This window comes from Alligator sinensis, unplaced genomic scaffold (genome assembly GCF_000455745.1).
Source record: "Alligator sinensis unplaced genomic scaffold, ASM45574v1 scaffold145_2, whole genome shotgun sequence".
In the NCBI taxonomy this organism is placed as follows: domain Eukaryota; kingdom Metazoa; phylum Chordata; order Crocodylia; family Alligatoridae; genus Alligator; species Alligator sinensis.
The window spans coordinates 3,154,796-3,170,493 of record NW_005841954.1 but is presented as its reverse complement, the minus strand read 5'-3'; the positions used below and the strand labels follow the sequence as shown (position 1 = coordinate 3,170,493).

General features: G+C 44.2%; 1 protein-coding gene across 7 annotated transcripts in view; it reads left to right on the top strand.

The window, feature by feature from the left end:
* The window catches only part of ASCC3 (activating signal cointegrator 1 complex subunit 3), a 567,052-nt gene that overhangs the window by 85,805 nt on the left and 465,549 nt on the right, over positions 1-15,698 (top strand). For all 7 annotated transcript variants that reach the window (XR_003093256.1, XM_006020463.3, XM_025200058.1 and 4 more), the window contains exon 5: positions 11,664-11,784. Coding sequence is in view for 6 of the 7 variants with exons in the window: in XM_006020463.3 (XP_006020525.1) it covers positions 11,664-11,784 (121 nt within the window). In the remaining variant the exon portion in view is untranslated. The remainder of the gene's footprint in view (positions 1-11,663; positions 11,785-15,698) is intronic.

The window sequence follows — 15,698 nt, the reverse complement described above, 5'->3', positions numbered from 1 at the left end:
CAGTTTTGAATATGGTAATTAACATTCTAAGCAACACGTAGCAACTAGGCCTGTGTGAAGTGGCTAGTATTCGCTTTGGATTCAGGTTCAGCGAATGTGGGGGACAGTGATTTGATTTGGTGATTCAAATCACTGTCCCGAATCAATTCGGCCAAATCTGATTTGGAGATTCAGGTGCTGCTGAATGAGCCGAATCTTCCAAGGTCCTGGCTCTTTAAAAAAAAAAATAAAGAAAAGAAAGCCCCGCACTCACTGAATCCCCATTACCTCCCACTGCCCTGCGCTGCATGGGGGGTGGGCTCTGCCTTGAGCCCCCAGAAGCTTAGACAGCTGCTGCACCAGCTGGTGAGTACAGGACTTTTTTTTTTTCCTAAAGAACTGGGAGCTGGGGCTGGGCAGGGAAGCTATTGTGGGGGGGGGAGGGGGCTGGGAGACTGAGCAGGGGTTAGGGGCATTCAGACAGAGTCTGGGTCCAGCTCCCTGTGGTGGCAAGTTGGGACTGCCCAAATCTCCAAAACTCTCTGAATCTTTTCCAAATCGATTCCAAGAGCTTGGAATCGATTTGAACCTTTTTATTGGTCTGATTCGATTCGGATTTGGAAATTTAGCCACCGAATTGGGCCGAATCTCCTCCAAATCTAATCAGCACCCAAAGCTTTGAACAGCTCTAATAGCAGTGAGTGCATCTCTTTACTGTCTATTTCACAAATAGATGGTCATCTTGGAAATATAATTTACAGCTAAAATGTCATTCCTGATCTCTAAATCAATGATTCTTAGTGTGTTCAGGGTCAAGGCACCCCTCACTAGACTCGAGACACCCCTTCAGAAAATGCCAGCTCTTCGTTTTCTCTCTGACTATGGAAGAATAATACAGCTATTTTTTTTTGTTGCAAAGAACTCAGATTACGATAGGTTAGATTCTTTTTTTTAATACTAAGGAATCTTATTTAGCATCATTGGATTTCTCTTGTGAATCATGTTTGCATACCTAACAATGCTAACATTGCATGGCATCCAGGGACATTCCAGAAAGGATCTCAAGGCACTCCAAGATGCTGTGGCACTCTGGTTGAGAATCACTACTCTAAATTCATCCTTTCTAGTCATGGCCCAACTTACATAGTAGATTTTTTTTCTCAGCTATAGCCTCCCATGACTTACATTCTTCAGGAATAATAGACTCTGCTAGCCACAACAGTGAAGTTTTTGTTGTCCCTAATCCACCTTTCCTTGAAGACCTGGACACAGGTGACAGTTAAAAGTGAAGTGGCCTGGTATTCCTGCCAGTACTTAAGTGAGGTGCCTGAACGGTTTCTCTAAGTGACTTACCTTTTCAGTACCCTGATTATGAGATTTCAGGTAGGGAAGGAATTTTCTGCCTAAACAATATTGTTGCAGAACAAAGCGTGTGTGTGTGTTTGTGGGTTTTTTTTGTTTTTTTGTTTTTTTTTGGGGGGGGGGGAGAGAGGGGAGTGCAGGGGGTTAAGCTTGGCTTTTTTTTTTTATAGCTTTGTGCATGATTCTTTTCCTAGGATACCTTTAGCTTGTATTAACCAAAATGCTGTTTTGCCATTGCAGTACCAGAATTTGTTGGCACCTTTGTTGCCGTGGCTTTTTTTTCTTTTAACCCGTGAGACAATATAGGGGAGGCGTTTCCATAATGTTCTGTTTTTGTAGTGTGAAACTATGGTCAACTTTTAGGAATCTTTGAAAAGCGCCTGGTGCTGCAATGCATGCAGTTGTATAAGCGGTAAAGTGTGCATAAGCATGCAGAAAATGGCGGTAGTCTGCTTTTGAACTAAAACACATCAAAGGTGTTTTAGTTCAAAAGCGCATTGTCACTATTTTCTTTGTGCTGACATTCATTTTGCCACTTGTACAACTGCAAGCGATGCAGCGCAGTGCGTGTCAGCATGTATGGGGCACAGACTCGATTAATCGAGTCTGCTCCAACATGCTGGATCTCTGGTGCGTTGCAGTGCGAAAAAGTATGTATAAATGCCGTGTAACCTGATGAGCACCTTGTAGTCTACTGTTCTCAGATAAGAGACAGTTTTCTCAGTAGCTGCTCCATGGTTGTGGAGCTTACTGCTTTAAGAGTAACTGTGAACATCACTGTCTTCAGAATAAAATGGTAATTTGCTACTGCAACTAAATTTTCCCACAACAATAATAATAAAATAAATCATTTGGAGGACAAACTTATTTTGTTTACTCTGCTATATATAAATTGGAAATAAGTCAGACACATTTTAAAATGCTGTCCCCTTTTCAGTGTTAAATGGATTTAATAAAGACTTGTAAATTGTGTTAGTACTGAGAATAAAAGCTATATTATCATTTCTCACCAAAGTACATCATGAATAACTTATTATTCAGGGCGACCAAAGCTTTCCCTGAGCCTTTGTTGGGAGAGGTGACTTATAAATTGAAAAAAATAAATACTTTTTTTGCCTCATAAGTTCTGGATTTGAAAGAGTTGCTAAAATTGGCAAAGGAGAAACAAAAAACACTAGAGAATGGGGGCTGGTAGGATCATTAGGTACCATAAGTTTAAATATTCAATTATAAAAAAAACAAACAAATAAAAATAGTCTTTATAGTTGCAACTAACTTTCCCAACACAAAGCTTCTTAGCTTGAAAATGGCAAGACTTCACTGAGTGTGTGTACTCCATCTTTGTAGGCAGCAATGATTATGACAAGAAACGCATCTAATTTACTCTATTTCTGCTTGCAAAAGTGCTAGAACTATTGATAGGTGGGAAGAGGGAATTTATTGTTGAACCATTCTGGCTCATTCCAATCAGCGTGTTAGATTAGAATGCACATGCTTCTTCTCTCTTCTACTTTCTCTCGACTGATGTGAAAGAATAAAGGTGTCATTCAGTGTAAACTGAATAATTCCAGAAGTATATTTTCTATTTTCTCTCCATTTAGTTCCTTCACATTCAGATGCTTTCTACCCTGCAGCCTTGTTGACCTGGGCTGTGCAGTTTGTAGCTGAGTTGAGGGCACTCAATTGGTTTTTTTGGGACCTATAACCGAGGAAAGTGTGTGGGATAATACAATCGGTATCATTCATGTGCTGTTAGGAAAGTTAAGAATGGCAGTATCAGACTTTTAACACAAATGTAATTTTTTCTCTTGAACTGTATGATTATTATTGTGTGCAATTTTGGGCTCCACATTTTTAAAAGGATTTGGAGAAGTTAGAGAAAGTCTAGAGACAGGCACAAAGATGATAAAGGATTTGGGAAGCAAGTATTCTTTTATTTGAATCAAAGATGGTCACTCCCCAATAATTAGATTCTATACATGGAAAATTAATAACTTTGTTACAGTTTTTATTGTATAGTCTAATAATTGGATGGACCTCTCGTGTTAATCTCCCCCCACCACTGCAGGGGAGCAAGCAGTGGCTGAGCAGGTGGTGTGGGGAGGTCAAGTAGCTTGTCCCTTGCTTGTGCCTCTGCCTCTGCTCCCCCCCGCCCTTTGCTCTGTGCCAGCGGGCTCCGTCCCTGCTCTAGCCTGGGACGTGGAGCTTGGTCTCAGCTCAGCCCCCTGTAGCAGCCGTGTGGGTTGTACGCTATTACTATGGGACTCTGCTCAGTGCCCTAAGCCAGTGTTATCAACCTTTTTTCATTTATGGACCCCTAAAAAATTTGGATGGAGGTGTGTGCCCCTTGAATTGTAAATATGGGAATTTACATACTTTTGATTAGTCTTCTTTTGCAGAACCCTTAGACATTAGTCTGCAGTTCCCCAAGGCTGAAAACCACTTCCCTGGGCGGTGTGGACAGAGCTTGCCAGTGCAGAGCAAGGGGAAGGGGAAGAGGAGCAGGTGTGGGAGCAGAGGCTTTGTGGGGAGGTAGGGTGGAGGAAGATGGGGGAAGAGGCTGCAGAGAGAAGATGGTGGGGTACAGAGGTGGTGGGGGAGTGGGCAGGCAGCAACTGCCTCTGCAGCCCTGACCCTGGGTAGGGGCTGGAGCTTGAATCACAGCTGCTGCCTGCCCCTCCACTGCCCCCATACTCAGTTCTAAGATGAGGGGCTTTTCCCCCAGGTTAAATGGGGGGAAATACCTTGTCTTAGAATTGAGTTCATATGGTAATATGTCTTAGAACTGAGTTAATATGGAGAGGCTGAAGGAGCTAGGCATGTTAAGTTTAAGGAAAAGGTGCTTATGAGAGGACATGATAGCAGTCTTCAGATACTTGGAGGGCTGGCATAAAGAAGAGAGAAAACACCTTTTCTCTTTTGCTACAGAGAGCAGGACACAGACCAATGCCTTGAAGTTGCAGAAAAATAGGTTTAGATTGGATATCAGGAAAAAATTCTTCACTATTAGAACAGTGAGGCAGTGGAATAGGCTGCTAGGGAAATTGTATACTCTATCACTAGGAGTGTTCAAGAAGAAGCTAGACAGCCACTGGTCACAGATGATCTAGTCCAGGGGTCACCAACCAGTAGATTTTGATACACTAGTAGATCTTGGAACCTCTTGTGGTAGATCTCAGAGCCTCTTAGAGTTGATCTGAGGCTGGGGTGGGGAGCTGAGTGCCCACGTGCATGCACTTGTGTGCCTCAGCCCAGCAGGTCAGTCCATGGTGGAGGGAAGGAGCAGGGGCTAGATCAAGGCCCCCACAGTGAGGGACTGTGCCGCAGAGGCAGGAGCGCAGGTAAGTTGAGTGGGGTTCCGGCTGGGTGCGACTTACCTGCTGGGGAGGTGTGCCCCCAAATAATTTTTTCCCCTCTCCCTCAATCTGCCCTTCCCCCTTCCCTTCCTACAGACTTAACTGCTGGGGGGGGGAGGCAATGGCAGCAGTGTGCGGTAGATCTTGTGTTGCTTTTAAATGCCAAAGGTTGGAGACCATTGATCTAGTCGTAGTTACACCTATGTTCTAGTATGGGTATTTCCCACTTATTGTCTTTGCTGGTTGACACATGGGCTGAGCTGGAATTCACCCCTCCCTCCCCACTTTTCATCACGTGTCAGAGATTGTTTTTTGGGTTTTGTTTTAAGCCTTCCTCAGAGGATTTAGATGTTGGCTGCAGTCAAGGTTGGGGATTTTAACCAGGTTTTGCCAATTCTCCTGCTGCAACTTGAAGCTGCATGTTTTTCGCAAGAGGGTTCTTGGCCCCTCTGCTGAGGTTCAGACTGATTTGCCATATTTGGGGTCGGGAGGGAATTTTACCCTATGGTTAGATTGGTAAGGACTGGGTGGGGCTGGTTGCCTTTCTCTGTAACGGGGCATGGCCCTCTGCCTGGGATCTTCTGAGCATATATTAACAACCTTAAGCAGGACGCTAGCTGAAGTAGTTCCCATGCTTTACCTGTGGTAAGTTAGGGTGTTATATCTTATGTCAGGTTTTGATGTTAATTTTATGAAGGTTAGATTATTAATTTATATGAGATGCTTTGAATTTGTATAGGATGCCAGGGACAATCCTGCCTCAGGCAGGGGATTGGACTAGATGACCTCTGGAGGTCCCTTCCAGCCTGATTTCTCTATGATTCTGTGTTTATTTACTGTGTTTAGAAAATATTTCCGAAAGTGGAGTTTACAGGATGAGTGGGGGAAGAAAGTGGTAATCCTTTTTAAAGGGGCATTATGAATTCCAGTGAATAAGAAATTTAAGATCTGTTACTTGCATAGTAATGCTGTAAAAGTGTATTCTAAAATGAATTAAATATTAACGCTTATTTCAAAAGAATACTAGGAGTAGGTGAGTTGAAATTAGAGATACGTGAAGCTAAATAATGCTTTTATTCTTAAATAGTGTCTTTAAGCATTGAGATGTGTTTTGGAGAATAATTTAGTGGTTATAAAAAAAAGTGTTCAGAGCTTTACCTATGATAGGAATTTTCTGTGCCTTTGGCAACAGAACTGAAGATACTGGTAGTAAACTAAGCCTTGTCGCCTAGAGAAATAACGTAACAAAGGTGGTGGCTGAACTCTTATTCTCCCGTATCCCTCCACTCCCCCCTTCCCATTTCTGCAGAACCAAAGAATGACAAGACTTTACCCTGTTTGAGGTTGACAGATCTCTCCATAAATAACTAATCATATTTTAAGCTTTTCTTTAGCTTTCATGGCAGTTCTAGAACTGTTTTTGAGACACTGTATATATAGTCTGCTAAGCGGTACTGCAGTCCTCTTAATGAGCATAATTGGCATTTATAGCCGATTTGACCAAGATATGACAGTTTTTGATTCGGTCTGCTGGTAGCATCGTTAGTTTCATGAATGGTTCAACTACTTGCAGGAAGTGTGATGAGGATGCTGGTGCTTTGCCCCCCCACAAAGTGCCAATCAATCACCACATCATGTTTGACCCTACAGTCAGTTAACCAGGATGTAACTGGCCATGCTGTTATTGGACACTTCTCAACTTGTCAACAGGGTCACTGTGCTTCAAATCTATACCAGTAAGGCCTTTGCAATGACAACAAATGCCATTATGGACAAGTTCAAACCTTGTCCCACTCTTGACTTGTGTCCATTTACAATGCTACCTGATGTCCTTCAAGCTCTTCACAGTGGTGATGACATCACCTTAAAATGACTGAAACGATATACCGAAACTACATATGCTAAATAAATAGAAATGAGAGTAATGGAAAGATGCTCGTGCAGCGCTCAAGAAAATGCCTTGGTCTAAGGGAGATATTGCTTTTAACACATCTTGTAAGTGTTCTCCTTGCTATTCACTGTTGTTCTAGTTCTCCTACTTAATACTGAGAGAGGATTGACCCGTTTCTTTGGAACTTGTGTTGTTAACTCCCTGTTAGAGTTCCCCAATGCAACCTTGGAGAATGGGTTACCTAGGCAAACAGAAGGCTCTTGCATCAGACCAGTGTGTCAGAAGAGCAGTCTAAAGGAAGAACTGGCTGGGACTGGACCATTGATTGAACCTCCTTGATGTCACCTTGCATTAAAGATCTATTAATAGCTATTAAACTGAATGGTTGGAGGTATTTTCTCTGGTATCTCTAACCCAGTAAATGGTGGATGCCAGGAAGGGTATTTAATAGGGGATAGAGCACTCTAGAGATATCCTGTCCAATGTTCTCCCGGTTATAACATCCACTTCTACCACTGTCGGAGACAGGAGACTGGGCTAAATGTACCATTGGTCTGACCCATAAGGCACTTCTGTGTGTTGTTAACTCTCACTGGCTGCATCCACATGAGACGCTTACTGCTCAGTAGCTCATTACTACTGTGCAATTGTTCATTAGTATTGCACAGGAGTGTTGCGTGGCATGAAGTGTGACGCCACTTTACTGTGCAGTAGTAATGAGCTACTGTGCAGTCAGCCTCACCAAGAAGCTGTGCGGAGAACGCCAGTTATTCGGCAGTAATTTAGTAGTTACATATGCGAGTACTAAATGACTGCACAGTAACAACTGCACAATCAGTGTCTGGTGTAGATGCAGCCAGTGAATTGTGCATTACTCCAAGTGGTTGTAGTAAGAAAATTGGACCAAGTGTACATTTTTTTTTCACAGTATTTGGTGGGCAGAATTAAACTTCTCTTTTTGGATGATATAGTGTTCTCTATTTTCTACTGAAGAGGTAAAACTTTTTTGGGTTTAGAATAATTCCTTTTTTCTCCTCTGTCTTGTTGTTGTTTTAACTTCACCAATCACCATGAAATCAGAGTATTTTCCACAATAAGATTGTGGCTTCTGGCATTGTTTTCTTCAAGGAATAGATTTTTTAAAAATTAGTATGAATTTTTTATTATATTCCATGTTTATGGGTAGGATAGACTTTTTGGGGTGGAGGGAAGGGATAGCATCATTCTCAGTGGAGAGGTCTTTTGAAAGGATTGTTTTCCTCCTGAAGTTTGTTGCATAGGTGAAAACACTCAACTGATAACATTTTTGTTCACACCTCTCCAAACTCCTTCAGAGGCAGTGTGCTCTATGTTGTCTCAGAGGAATGCAACAGCTGTTGTGGTCCATGCATTGAAATGAGATCTTTATTGTAGCTGATGTTTAATTACTTTGAAATTAGGATTAAAGTCTCAGCTAATATTAGAAGCAGACTGGGAACCAGGGGAGGAACTTAAGCAAAGATCTTGATATGCTCATAGGGCATAAACTGTAAGAAAGTTGAGAAGCCAGTTTGAATTAGTTATAGCCTGAGCATAGTGTTCACAATTAAATTTCAAAAACAGTAAATTATAGTAGTAGAAACCAGCCTGAGCAAGACAAAGGGGGTTGTTGCATGTTACACTTAGCACATGTTAACTGCATTTGAGAAGCTAGCATTCAAGCATGTGCTAAGTGTTCTCTTTATTTTATACCTTTTTGAGTGAGGAGTGTCTCCCAATCATTGGGTAACGTGTGTTGCGTTAATGTGGGAGTGTTCCATGGAGATGATATAATCAATTGTAGTCCCAGGGCCAGGACACATAATCCACTGATTGGGGGTTCTGGCCCCAGACCACATGGGAGTCTCCTACCAGCTCTGGTGGGTCCCTGGGCTAAGACTGAAACTCAGCTTCTTTTTTTGGTTTCAGTCCTGAAATCACACTGGACCTGCTTCAAGACTCTGGTGCAGTACTACAATGTATATTTAGATTGTAGAAGCATTAATGTACAACTGTTCAGGAAACTTTTCTACATTATATTAACGCTTACTGTGATCTAAATATGATGTCCTGTCCTGTCCTGTCCTGTCCTGTCCTGTCCTGTCCTGTCCTGTGTAACAAGGCCCTAATGTAGGTATCAGAGCGGCCAGATTTTCAGGCTTAATGAGGAGTCAAATAGAACTCTAGGTCTTTGTATAACATTGAATTGGGACTGTATTCCTTCCTCCAAGTATCTTGTAGGTATTTGGACAGTTGATCGTGCAAATTTTTGACCAGCCTGTTGCTCTATTCTTCTCCTTTTCTGTTCTTGAATTCCTTGGACTCCAGCCTTTTTAGTGTTGGAAGATTCCATGCAGTCCTTTTGTTCTTCATAGTTACTAGGGAGTTTAACAGGAAGCAAGCATGTCATAAATGGAAAGAAGCAAGCCATGCTCAGCCTACTTGAAATTTCAAAATAGGATGTCATTCACAGTAGATTGACCAGATGTCCAAGGTATGATTCGTAGGGCCGCATGATGCTTTGGTCCCTGATTCAATTTGGTGGAGAATTGGCCTGATTTGGTGGCCAAATCTCCAAATCCACATCAAATTAGGAGACCCTTGAATCTCTCCAAGTTGAATCGGAACCCTCTAGATCAATTTGGAAGGATTTGGTGTTCAGATATAGACACAGCTTTACATGTTTTTTCTACATACCTCAAGGTACCAAGCAGCTCATGAATACTTTGATGGTGGGGCAGATGGAGCGTCCCACAGGAGCACGGGGGGCTCCCCAGCGCACTCAGCAGCAAACCCGGAAGTGGACCAGAAGCACTTCTGGGTCCACCAGGTAGTGTGCTCCCCCCGGCTTGGCAACTAGTGCCTCCTGGATCTGGGGGGGCGCACGGGGTCCCCCCGCGGCTGATTGCTGAGCCAGGGGAGGAAGATGCGGGGGGCCCCGATGTGTGTTCGGTGACAGACCTGGAAGCGGACCAGAAACACTTCTGGGTCCGCCAGTGAGAGTGCTACCCTCCCGCCCCCCCTCCCTCCCCCGGCTTACCAACTAGTGCCTCCTGGGTCGGGGGGGGGCACCTGGGGTCCCCCTATGACCAATCACTGAGCTGGGGGGGGACGTGGGGGGCCCCCAGTGTGTGCTCAGTGACAGACCTGGAACATTCATGAGCTGCGTCTGGTACCTCGAGATATGTAGAAAAAACATTTAAAGCTGTGTCTGTGGCCAAGTCCTCTGAATCAGCATCGAATATTCAGATTCAGCCAAATTGAATTGGGGACAGTGATCCAAATCAATTAATTGAATCACTGTCCCTGATTCAGGCTGAATCCGGATCAAATACGGACCATTTTGAACACCCCTAGTGATTTGTGTCTGCTGCTTGACATGCCCACAGGAGGGTTTAAACCCTCCTTGTGGGTTCTGTTGGGCTCCTAGAGCTTGGATGCCTAGTGGCCTTGTGCTCCTTTGGTGAGTGCCCTTCTGGTGTTTTGAGTTCTTAGACCAGACTGGGGGCTGGGGAGGTGAATTTAACTCATACTCCCAAGTAATATCTACTTTGGCACCAAAGTGAAATATCATTGAAGTAGAGTATGCTGTTAATGTGTTTTTTCCTCTCTTTTCATACTGCTTGGATCAACAATAAAAGAGATAAAAATTGACATTTATATGATTATTATTGGGTATTTCACTTAATTTCTTTTTGAGGTGAATGGAAAAGTTCGCACTTCTGAGAGCTATTACCTCCAGGCTAACTGCAGACATATAGACATTATTGTGTTAATTTGAAGTTTTCAGTTTTTTCCTTAGAGTTATTCTTATTTTTTCTTCTTTCTTTTTTAAAATGACATCTTAGATTATGAAGTATGGTTAGCACTTAAAAAATACTCCCTTGTATAACTTGGCATGGTTCAAACCTTGTTTACAAGTACATGAAGGTGAAGCATAAAGTTATTCTCAGTATTTCCCAGGAGACGATAGTCAGATAGTTATAGGCTTAAGCAAAAAATATCCATCAAAGAGCTTGCATGCTAAATCTAGGAAGAGGAAAGTAGGAGTGAAATATCCTAGAAATAAGTGATTTCAAAATTTATCTCCTTGTTCCTATAACAATTTGTAGATAGATAACAATTGTTCATATTAACTAGATTGTAATTTATAATATTATAAATCTTTATTCTTAATTGACATCTTGAGTCACAGTTTGAATGAGAGAGGGAACTACCCGACTCAGTCATACTGAAAGAGGAGGGAATTTTAGTGAATATTTTTCTGCCATAAAAAATAAGGTGATTTAACATTTTGAAGAATTGGGCAAACAATTTAAATAAACACAAATTGGCTTACATGAAAAATATTTCCTTCAACATTGAGGATGAAACTCTACTTCTGGATAGAGAGGAGGGTAAAAAGACAATAGGTTTGGTCAAGAAATTAAAAAAGATTAAATTGACAAATATCAAAATAGTGTGTTCAGACAACATGTCAGTCTTTGTGCCAAATAGGCTTATCAAGGACTTGGTGTTTTCTTCTTAAGAAATTGACTACATGCTCCACATAAAAAAGATGAGTCCCCTGATTGTGATTAGGATCATCTTGCTTTTACACTATCTTGATATGGATGAACTCTTTGTCTGATAACCTAAGAGAGAGGATTTGTTAATTCTGTACTCCAGCTCTTTAAAAGAAAAAAAAAAAGGAAAAAAACCCTCCACCCTTGCAGACCCATATAAGTAAAACTATTACCTTACAACTTAGTAGTTCCCAATGGAAGAGGCCTAATAGGTATAATAATTCTATTTCTGCCTTGTTTTTTAACATTGTCAAATGAAAACAGTTTTATATAGACACTCTGCAAATAGTAGATGTGATACATTTTGGACCAAATTACCTGGAACTGAATGAGCACATTCATCTAAATCTACAGCAAATACGATACTACCAAAGACCAAATTTATTGTAGTTGTTCTTAGTTTTGTGCTAATTTTTCAAGAGAATGCTGTAGGATAATGATTCTTCTTTTTCTTTTCTTTGGTTTTTTTTTTCTTTTCCTTTTTTCCTATAGTTATTTGAACTGCTGGGCCCTGAGGGTTTTGAACTCATAGAGAAGCTTTTACAGAACAGGTCAACGATTGTGGAAAGATCTCTGTCCTGTCCAAATGATTACAAGTTACAGACTCTACAAGGTAAGAAACTATTGATTTCCCTCCCCCCATTCCCCCAATCTGGTGAGAGTATAAGGTGTTGAACCAGATGCCTTATAAAGCTTTTTTTTCAAAGAAAATGTATTTATTCCATGAAAAAGTTTTCATTATAAGCATGTGCTCCTGCCCCTGCCCTCACCCATATGTGCGGAAAAAAAGCGTGTTGCCAAGTCTGAATCTTTAAAAAACAAACAAACAAACAAAAAACCCAACTCCAAAAAAGAAAACCCGACAAGTCAAATAAAGGATCTATATATGTATATAGCTCACCAATGAAAAGATTGTGAAATTGGTTCTGCAAGCAGCCCATGAAAATCCCTTTATCTTGCTGCAATTTAGGTCTAGGCCCCTACTTTTAGCTTCTAAGTGTCACAGCAGGATAAAAGTGGTCCTCAACCTTTTGGCCCCGCAGACCAGATGAATGAGACAGAGCTGGTCCATGGGCCAGATCAGACCCTGCATGCCAGGGTCAGGCCCTGTGCTTCCCCCGAGTGCCAGAATCAGGCTCCAGGGCCCTCCACCCAAGCCTGCACAGTGGGGTGGGGGCCTTCAAGACTTGCGCTACTGCTGCTGGGCCCCACACTACTGGGATTAGGCCCTGTGCTGCTCTGTATTCCTGATCTAGCATACAAGGCCATGGGATTCCCCACATACCTGTGGGGAGCCTTCATGGCTCTGTGGCTGGGTTCTAGGGGCCAGATCTGACCCTTGAAAACAAGGCTTTTCTAAGATTGTATAGCCATTTTTATCTGCTTAAGCAATGAAGATGTCTCTAATCATTATTACAAAGCTTACATACTCCATCTCCAGTCCCCAGGGCTAGGGACAGACATTCAAAAAGCCTGAGCCTAAATTGATTCAATCCTTGCAGGTTAGTCTAACCTGTGTAGATTGTGTTATTTTAAATTGTCAATTGTTCAAATCAAGAGTGAGACCTTAAACATGGGGATAAGGCAAAATGCAGTGTTTATTGATTACTTGAAGTAGATATATAAGCTTGGACACACCAGTCATACAAACAGACATACACAAGCATACATAGAAACAGACATACAGACAAAACCACTCCAGTAAGATGTTATAGTTACCAGCAGAAGTTACTCAATGTTAGCACTGGATGGCCCATCCAAGCTCATTGAGGGTGATGGGAGTGGGAGAAGAACAGATGTGCCTGTGTTCCAGGAGTTTGGAAAGCGTGGATTCCCCATCTTGGCTTGTCTGCATCTCACTTTTATAGGGATTTCAAGTCTTTGTTCAGCATTGGGGTTTTTCCATGCTCAGTTTTTAATTAAAAAGTTTTTTCTTCTGGTTATCTCAACTTAGGTCATTCCAGTAAAGTTGGTATCTCCGTTGGTATCTCTGCCTTGAGGCATTATGTCCTTGAAGCATTGTGTAGTTCAAATGGCAGGATATACAAAATTCCTTCTTCTCTCTATCTCCTTTGCACTTGATAGCAGACAAGTTCTTCAGCCATCCATGAATTAGCTTAATTAGTTTACTGTATGGTAACTTATACATCAGCATCTTGTTGCTCACACAATCAGTTAACCTTCTTCTGTTTTCATGCAAATAGTTACCATTCTTTCGCCATTACCCTCTCACACAGACACTCACGTACACAGGGCATATGAAGTTCATTTACTTATGTAAAGCAGGAAGCAAGCACAAAATGGAGTTTTAGTTGTTTATAAAAGTATTATCATTTAAGCATAATAACTAATATGCAAAAATTCATACTACAATTGAACCAATTTGCAAGTAAACAAACATTCACTTTTAATTCTGGAAATGTAGACACATGCCTACAGTGGCTCAGGCTAGAAGCCAGGAGAGCACTAGAGCAGCCCTCCCTTCCCTTCCTCAGCAATTACAAGGCACCGGCCAGGCAGTGCCTCAGCTGAAAGGGGGTCGAGGAGGATTAAACTCCTCGGTATCCCCTATTAGGCATGGGGACCCCAGCCAGTGTATGCCTGGCTTTCCCCACTGCTCACATGGTGGCAGTGGTAGGGGTGGGGACCTGGCCAGAGCTGGCTGGCCCAGCCATGCTATCTGCCCAGGCCTGGGACTGGGATTGTAGGGGCTGGCCCTTGGCTTGTGCCGGGGGACACGGACAGTGGCTGGCAAAGTAGCGAGCTGCAATGGCTGACTCAGAGGCACTGGCAGGCCCAGAGCCTAGCAGCCACCCTCTGCAGGATCTCACAGCCTCCACCATGCCCCTGTCCTGTGCAGTACCTGCTGGCTGCAGCTGCACAACAAGCTGTGAGCTGGCCAGGGCTGGTGGGGCTCTTTTGCTTCCCTTGCCTCCAGCTGCTGCTGCTGCTATGTGGCTCTGGGTGGGCAGGTGGAAGCTTTAGCCTGGCGGCTTCTGCCCAGGGCACGGAGCTCTGGCTCCAGCTCCAGCTATTTTCCACCTGCTCCCCACCCCACCCCGCAGAGCTGTTCATAATGCTGGGTGGGTGGAAGGCAGCTAGAGCTGGAGCCAGAACTCCAGGCTCTGGACAGAAGCCACTGGGCTAAAGATTCCATCCCCACGGAGTGGCACTGTGTGGCAGGGCAGAAGCCACAACTGGAGGTGAGCGGAGCAGGACAGTTCTGCCAAGCTTAGACAGCACACAGCTTCCTCCTGCCTTCAGCGGTTTCTCCCCTTCCCACTCCTTGCCCTGCCACACTGCTCTGAGCTTTAGCTCTGCTCTAAGCAGAAGCTGCTGACCTAAATCTAGCCCCTCCCTACTGCCTGGAGCAGCACAACGGGGGCAGGAGCATGAGGGTGGAGTAGCTGCTGGAGGCGAGGGAAAGCTGCATGATTGCTGGGCTTGGAAGGGATGTTCCGTTCTCCTCACCTTCAGCTGCAGCTCCTGTTCCTACCCCACTTCCCAGCGCCACTCCGCATGGGTGGAAGCCTTAGCCCAGCGGCTTCTTCCCAGTGCCTGGAGCTCTGGCTTCCTTCTGCCCATCCAGTGTGATGAGCAGCTTCTGTAAGGAAGATTCAAGTGGGAAGCAGCTGGAGCCAGAGCTCTATGCGCTGGTCAGTAGCTGCCAGGCTAAAGCCTCCACCCACCCACCCAGAACTGCATGGTGGCAGCTGGAGGCAAGGGAGGCAGAAGAACTCTGCTGGTCCTAGCCAGCACACAGCCTGTGGTGCAGCTACAACTGGTGGGTGCTGCACAGGACAGGGGTGCGTTGGGAGATGCGAGTCCCCATGGTGGGTGGCTGCTGGGCTCCAGGTCTGCCAGTGCCTCCGAGCCAGCCCGGGCAGCCTGCTACTTGGCCAGCCGCTGCCCATGTCCCCCAGCACAAGCTTAGGGCCTGGCCCCCACAGCCTAGCCTGGACTGACCGCTGTGTGTTCACCCTCAGCAGTGCCTGTGGGCTGGCCTGGCTCAGCACTGCAGCCCCAGCCCTGTAGCTGCAGGCAAGGCAGGTAGATGGTGGTGCCATGATGGCCAGCTCTGGCTATGCCCCTGCTTCTGTCGCTGGAGTGCTGAGGGGGGTGAATGCCAGATGGGCTGCTACACCTTGGTCAGGCAGATCTCAGCTGTGGTCCCCCAGTGAGAGAGGGGTGGGGGGGGTATAAACCCTTTTCCTGCTCCCTTCACCTCCAGGGGGCAAGGCGGGGGGGCATGCCAGCTGGCATCTAGCCATGCCCCCAGCTAGAGAGCAGGGGGACAGGGCCAGCCCTGCTTTCTAGAGCAGAGATTACAGCCCAGCCCAGGGCTGCAGGGCATGCTGGGATGCTGGGGGACTCTGGTTTAACTTAAATCAGGAAGGGGTCTGGGACAGAAGTTCCATAAACTGGTTTAACTCAAATCAGTTAAGTCTGATAATACATTCAGCCAGGTTTATCTTAAAGCAGTTTCAGCCATTTTGAAACTAATTTGTGCGCACTGAACTTATGTTC